Source organism: Limulus polyphemus, unplaced genomic scaffold (genome assembly GCF_000517525.1).
Source record: "Limulus polyphemus unplaced genomic scaffold, Limulus_polyphemus-2.1.2 Scaffold1187, whole genome shotgun sequence".
NCBI lineage: Eukaryota > Metazoa > Arthropoda > Merostomata > Xiphosura > Limulidae > Limulus > Limulus polyphemus.
Genome location: NW_013666797.1, coordinates 274,525 through 282,642, shown reverse-complemented (window position 1 = coordinate 282,642; position 8,118 = coordinate 274,525). Strand labels below are relative to the sequence as shown.

Sequence of the window (8,118 nt, the reverse complement as noted above, 5' to 3'; positions counted from 1 at the left end):
CGATCTGTAAAATTCCTTACGTGACAGAAAAAAGAATATTATTTTCGAAGTCTGGGTAGCTGAATTAGGAAAATCCGTTATTATAAACAAAACAAATTTTATGAAGTTTATATTCGCAGACCTGTGTAATTGGACTACTTCACATTCTCATTACACTTATGAGGAATAAGATAAAATAAGATTGAAATGTTTTTGCCGCGCTTCTACAAGTATTTATATAGTTTTTGATGTGCGTGTTTTTTGTTTGTTTGTTTGTTTATTTGTTTTTTGCGTCCAAAGAAATCAGTTATATTAGTTTCTTGAAAATAGATTGTGTAGCCTAATCAACGCTACTCACTTCTGAACTAAGCATAATAATATTTTCACTTATTGCTTAGGTTGAAATTTAATATGAACATGTACTTCAACAATGGCGTCTTAATTCTCTCTTGTTGGCTTTAAATTTCAAATAGTTTTTCCCGGTTTCTGCAACAACAACCAACTAGTTATAATGAACGAGTTGAACATGGTTTGAAACTTTTCTTTCATATCTAGCCATCATATTTTATGTTCTCTGGTTTTAAGAGAATGAACGTAATAGAATCTCTATCAGCATTTTAAGGCTACGTGCGAAAGCATCAAAGCTAAAGGAAGAAACTATAGTCTGCTGTGGGCTATCCATTCCTATTGTGTCAATTTAAGTACCCCAAACACTGTCGGACAGTTTCACTGTTCAGCACCAAAATTATCCGTCAGTTGTTGTTTGATATTATTATGCTTGTCGTACTTTATGACAGTACTAATAACGTTTAGTCATTGTCAAAGCTAATGTTAAAACATCGCAGCCAATAATTTTAAAATAGCTTTTTTCCCTGTGATATTCTGATCGTAACACCACCTCTACCATATTTACTTTACAGTATAATGATATATTTTAATAGGTAATACATTTTATTCTCTTTGTCGTTCTTCAGAGTTAAGAAATATAATTATTATCTGAATAGTCTTACACAACTGTGTAATACAGTAACATTCTCTGTGGTATTGTGCAGAAATGTGTAATACAGTGACTTTCTCTGTGATGTTATTCAGAACTGAGTAGCCTACTTTTACCATATTATCTAGGAAATTGTGCCTAACTGTAGTAGTTATGGAACACAATTACTCTATAACAAACCATAGAATATAATCACACTTGATGCTATTGTGGAATATATTTACTCTCTCTTTATCACTGTACAAAGCTATAGAATGTAATATTTCTGTGATATTCTTAGGTCTACGACAGGATGCAAGACAATACCGGTTTCAGAATAGCTCAGTCTGGTGACGCAACCTGTGACGGCTTGTTTTCGGCCATCGAAGGATCCCGTACTATGAAACTTACACGAAGTAAGCTGAAATCCGAAATAAATGAATGAATGAACTAATAAACTAATTATATAATCCTACTAAACTAATTACATAAGTTAACTGACTTCAAATACTGAAAAGAAAACTAAAAAATTAGTACAAATGTATTCTTAAAATGCCACATGTAAAACAGAGTGTAAATATATAAATTTGGGTTATGATAGAACTGGCGAAGTACCAACACTATGTTACCTTGTATGTAACGCCGAAGCTATATAAATACGAACACTAAGTCACTTTGTATGTAACGCCGAAACTATAGAAATACGAACACTAAGTCACTTTGTATGTAACGCCGAAACTATAGAAATACGAACACTAAGTCACTTTGTATGTAACGCCGAAACTATAGAAATACGAACACTAAGTCACTTTGTATGTAATGCCGAAACTATAGAAATACGAACACTAAGTCACTTTGTATGTAACGCCGAAACTATAGAAATACGAACACTAAGTCACTTTGTATGTAATGCCGAAACTATAGAAATACGAACACTAAGTCACTTTGCATGTAACGCCGAAACTGGCGATGTATGAACTTTTTTTCTTTTTTAGAATGGTAAACGTAATTTTTACTTTCATATTTTGGTTGGTTTTTCATCTAAATCCTTTTCTTAAGAATAATCTAAAATACTTTGGGTTTTTGAATAACATATGACATTATCCATTATTATTAAATAGACCAACTCGATAATAGATATATGTTTTGATGTTGAGCTTTGTAAAATTATTTGAAAAAAAAAAGACGCGTACACAGAGCAAAATATTTTCCTCTTTTTATTGAAATTATATTTTTCTAGCATCAATCGTTTCTATGTTTACAAATGCTTTTCTCTATTTGTATTAAAAATAACAACAATTAACCTGTCATCGAGGTAGCGCCTGTATTATAGCTGTATAACACTGGTTTATTGTTCATATTCTTAAGTTCTTTCCTACAACAAACTAGCCTTTAAAGATTCTTTCAAATTTCAAAAATATCAATTATTGATATTTATGATCAATATTTATGATCAATATGATCAATTATTACGGTTAGTATATATTTCGAATAACCAATATTCCCCTGGATAAAATTAATATCAACTTCCGCTCAAAGCAATGTACCTACTTAGATCAAAACTAGAAGTCAACCCGTTAGCGAGCACAGCTAATTAAGTATACTGTTCCTACGTTCTTACTTATAAAGATTAGAATGCATTGATTCATCAGTTGGGTACCCTCACTGTTAATGGTACTTAAATAATTAAGTATACTGTTCCTACGTTCTTGCTTATAAAGATTAGAATGCATTGATTTATCAGTTGGGTACTCTCAATGTTAATGGTACTTAAATAATTAAGTATACTGTTCCTACGTTCTTGCTTATAAAGATTAGAATGCATTGATTCATCAGTTGGGTACCCTCACTGTTAATGGTACTTAAATAATTAAGTATACTGTTCTTACGTTCTTACTTATAAAGATTAGAATGCATTGATTCATCAGTTGGGTACCCTCACTGTTAATGGTACTTTCACCCATAAGCCTAATAATATCTCCCTAAATTAGTCTAGCTTATAATAATTAGATTAGTCCTAACAATGCAGACTAGTCTATAATAAAAGTAACAATAAAGAAAGAACAGAGTACAATCTTACTTACAGAACATATAAACACTATATGCTTTATAATTCTTTACAAAAGTGCTTCTGACTGTACATTCTAATTTAGTTAGTTCCGTATATCTGTAAATAAATGGAAGTATAAAGTAAACCTTATATTTACGCTCATTAGCTGTTGTTGGTTCAGATTTCACTGATAACAAATAGAAAATAATATTATAGTTAGTCTTAGCTTCCTAGTTTACCCCCTGAAGAAGAAAGCCCATCTTTCGAAAACGGTCGGGTTGTAGGGTTTTTATCGTTTTATAGTTAGTCTACATTACTCATCAAACTTAATGATTCCTGTATTTCAGTCAATAATTGTCAGCCCTCGTAAGGTAAAGTGTAAGCCCCTGGGACCCTTAGTTTGATAAACTTATGTAGGAGGTATCGTAATAAGCTATCCTCATCTCTGACACTGTTTGTTCTGTGTTGTCATCAAACTTAATGATTCCTGTATTTCAGTTAATAATTGTCAGCCCTCGTAAGGTAATGTGTAAGCCCTCTGGGACCCTTAGTTTGATAAACTTATGTAGGAGGTATCGTAATAAGCTATCCTCATCTCTGACATTGTTTGTTCTGTGTTGTCATCCATGGGTGAAGTGTAATCGAGTGAGAAAATGTATGTAATATTCAAAAACTGACAGCCTTGAGAAGCATTACCACCACTTTTAACTCGATTGTCAAGGCCATAGGAGTAAATTGTGACTAGAGGTTTCATCTCTCTCTAATAAGCCACTTGAAAATTCACATCGTATGAATTCTTCTAAGAGTCGTATACGAAAATCTTTAAAGTATGCACTAGAGAGTTAAAGTGTTGATAAAAGAAACTTGGGTATTTTTTTAACATTTCCTTTCAAGCAGCGTCTTCTATGACCAAATATATGAGATCACCATGGGTTTCTCTCTTGGACCAATCCTCACCGATAGCTTTCTGTCACCACGAGCACGTATGCTTCGATTTAGACAACTGCTCGCCTGATTCGAAACGCACCAATTAACCTACTTAGAAAAACTGAACACGCGCCTACTTTCACCTGTTTCGCGTGTAAGCCAGTGAGAGTGTTTTAGCTTTTTGGATTTAAAAGCAGTGTAAAAAGGAATATAATTTTATAAATTCATACACCTGTTCTGAATTTATTACGATATATTACTTCAAAATAATTTGCAAATGAATAAATTTTTAATAACATTTATTCAAAAGCTTTGTGAGTATTGTGGGTGGGAAAATGAGCGTTACGGATATATGTACATTACTTCTGAGAGATGTACTTATGCGTCCGGATTTTTAATGTTTTGAATACGCAGAGCAGTAAACGTGAATCACTGCGGTATGTCGCGCTATATTTACGTTGAAATAAGCCTTCGAGGACTGAAGTGGAAAAAGCAGTTAATGTTGTGAGGACTTGCTGTCGCTAGTTGTATATATTAAATATATAAATAGAAAACAAACTTTCCTATCACCTTCGAGGACTGAAGTGGAAAAAGCAGTTAATGTTGTGAGGACTTGCTGTCGCTAGTTGTATATATTAAATATATAAGAAAACAAACTTTCATATCACCTTCGAGGACTGAAGTGGAAAAAGCAGTTAATGTTGTGAGGACTTGCTGTCGCTAGTTGTATATATTAAATATATAAGAAAACAAACTTTCCTATCATTCATCTCGTGTAATATTGTACACCAGACCGTAAGTAATCCTAGTCCTAGTTCTTCGGAAGCATAGTAGAACCAGTGAAAGATGTGAATCACTTTGATCATACTAAATTTTTCTAAAACCTGATTGGTTGGTTTTCTAATATATATATATTCGTGACTTTTTTTCATCATTCAGTTCGTCATCCTCACGGAAAATGTCACTTTCCAAATTGGATCTCCGCAGCAGACCGGTGGAGGACACTTGACACCTCGTGGACCTATGTGTTTAGTGACCCCATTACGTCTTTCCACGTGTATAACAGTACCAGCGAGGGGCTACAAACACGGGCTGTTTGTAACAGTGTTGATCAGGCAACTGACGATGCTACACGATTTGTCGTACAGACTACATCTCTTTGGTAAGTTTTTCTCTACTCTGAGATTAGCCTTCCCCTCCACCCCAGGTAGCTTTGTAGTAAGGTTGAGGGCTTATAACGCTAAAAAACGGGGTGGAATCTCTGTGTACAACGCAGATGGCCTAATGTGCAGTTTTCCGCTTCAATCAACAAAGTCTGCAATAAACAACTAAATACCTGTATGAGTTATCTCCCAAGAAGCCAAACGAGCAAAACACGTAAATAATATAAAATAATATGTTACTTTTAGGGTCGATTAGACTAGTTTCAAGACCAAAGGATTACATTTTTAGAATATCTGTTTTTTAACCATTAAACCATAGCAAGCTGATTAAGTTGTACGAGAGAATATGTGTGCTACTAAAGGTGTATAACAATATTCTTGAATAAGGTGAGATTTTTACCTGACATCTGAGATGCTATTCTTATATATATTCCTTCTAAACTCTGAATGTGTAAATTAAACTTAATGATATAAACACAAGTTAGGTCTAACCGATAGTGTTCTTCTGCCTATCTACTTTTTTAAATAAATGTGCGTTTGCTTATCTGTTCGTACAGGTATCAGTTTGTCTAATGTTTCAATAGTTTATATTACTGAGGACACTGTTCGTTACAATACGATAAAGAATCACTCCTTAGTGGATTATCAAATTACGGCTTGTCTTCAACACACTGTTCGTAATGTCTGTAGTGGAAGTACATGATGTTTTCATTCTTCAGACTCAGCTCTTCTCTATTTAGTGTGATTTAGAGATCGTGTAAGGATGATTGATTCTTTACGAACTATTAATCTGATTCATAATAGGAAAATCCGTCTTCTTGTGCAACGTCATCTTCACTAGAGCCGTTTATTACAACGAGAAAGGGTCTGTAATTATTTTTCCTTTGAGTTTCCAGAATACTAAAGAGATTTCGAGATTTGAACGTCAATTCATTAATTTTTCTTTCATTTGATAAGTAGCTAACAACTTTTAATTACCAACTATAGGCGGACTGTGTTTGTCAAAATCTTCAGCACGACATAAAGGTATACATATTAAGAGCACTTTTTGTTGGAATTTTTGTACCACAATAAATGTTCTATTCATCGTAATCTTGCATTAATATTGCACTAAGCACAGAGATTTTCATGTATCTATATATAAACCATAAACTAACAGGATAAGACCACGGGCAACCGCACAGGGAAATTCAATTGCTTGTGCATTCTGTGTGAATTTATAAGCAGTGGTGTAATTAAATACTTAACGGTTATATTAGAAAGAGACGATAGAAGCTTACCGGTTTTCCTTCCCAAGACTGACGGGCATATAATGTTTGATGTGCTAGAAATGTGTGCAAATGAAAGATGTTACTTTCTGAAGGAATATTTGATATTATCTTTCGGTCTTTTAGTTCATTTTTTTCAAATAAAATGTGACATTTAAGTGATTCTCAGCTTCACACTAACAAGTTTGAATTCAAAGTCAAAGTAAATAGTGCCACCGAAACCTCGAACAATGTAACTTTAAAATTGTGTTTTGTTTATCTTTATAGTTATCATAAAATTAGTTGCGTTTTAATTCAATAATTATGTTCCCAGTTGGAACAGCGCCAGAGTCCGGAGTTCGATTCCCCATGGTAGGTACAGCTGATAGCCCAATGAGGCTTTGCTTTAACAAATATCAGTAATTATGTTTTTCGCAAACATAACGATATTCTCTGTGAAGGAGTGAGAGAGATAATTTATGTCTAGGCCATATTAATATTAGTATTGTGTTATTTTGATTATATTTGTTTTCAAACATTGTTATCGAAAGTACTTATAAGGGTTAGCTAGGGTGGCCTAGTTATCAGTGCGCAAGGCTGCCTATAAGAAAGTCCAGGTTTCGAATACGTGGCAAGGCTACCTATAATAAGGTCCAGGTTTCGAATACGTGGCAAGGCTGCCTATAATAAGGTCTAGGTTTCGAATACGTGGCAAGGCTACCTATAAGAAGGTCCAGGTTTCGAATACGTGGCAAGGCTGCCTATAGGAAGGTCCAGACTTCGATTACGTTACATGCCGTTGAACAGGCTCCTATGAGTTAGATATTCGGTTAAAGGTAGCCGCATAGGCGGCAGATTGTATTGACTGGTAGACTCCTTCCAAACACGCTCTGCTCGGCAGTTCAAAGTTAGGAAAAATTATGTCTAAACGTAGGCTTCTCTTACTTAGCTACTTAGCTCATGTGTCGCGTAAAGTGTGTGTGTTCATATAGCAAAGCCACATCTGGCTATCTGCTGTGTCCACCTAGGGTAATCGAACCCTTGATTTTAGCGTTCTAAATCCTAAGAAGTACCGCTGTCCCCCCGGGGGACGTCGAGTAAAGAGTTATTCATGTGAGAATCCCGAATTATCAAAGTTAAGAAATTTAGGCACGTTTAACTTAATGTATCAATTTTAGATAAAAAATAATAATAAAATATTGCTTAAACATATCTAATGTGTGATAAAATGAAACAAATTCTGCATGAAAAAAAACAAGATTTTCATAATCTTAAAAAATATATTTTGTTATCAGTCCCATATTCTGCTTTTATTTTGTATCAATAAAATAATTATATATATATTTTTTGAAATGTAATATCGATGAACTATTATCTGGTGACTCAGTCACAAATCGAGTTGTTTTAAAGCCACCTTTCAACTTGTGTTCATGTAGATATATTCAATCCCCTATTATAATTCATTCAATCAACTAAGCAAGTGTACCATATGAACCAACCAGATTAGAAAAAGCTTAGACGGAGAGACTTAGAAAACAAAACTACTGTATAAAGGCCGTCATCTCAAGCTTTCCCAAACACAAATGAAAATTATTTCAATTTTGGGTGATTTCTTTTGTGTTTGTTGCCTTTTAACGAATGGTGATTCTTTTTCTGTAAAATTCTATCTGCAAAGTTAAATTGAGCATATGTTCTGGTTATTCCTGCAGTGTTAAATTGATCATACGTTCTGGTTATTCTTGCAAACTTAAATTGATCATACGATTTTACTATTCC

At 33.9% G+C, this 8,118-nt stretch overlaps 1 protein-coding gene across 1 annotated transcript in view; it reads left to right on the top strand.

Annotated features, from left to right (window-relative positions):
- The window catches only part of LOC106462510, a gene marked incomplete at its 5' end in the record, with an annotated part of 64,499 nt that overhangs the window by 28,495 nt on the left and 27,886 nt on the right, over nt 1-8,118 (top strand). The window contains 2 exons of the mRNA XM_022389798.1: nt 1,257-1,371; nt 4,872-5,094. Coding sequence (XP_022245506.1) covers nt 1,257-1,371; nt 4,872-5,094 — 338 coding nt within the window. The remainder of the gene's footprint in view (nt 1-1,256; nt 1,372-4,871; nt 5,095-8,118) is intronic.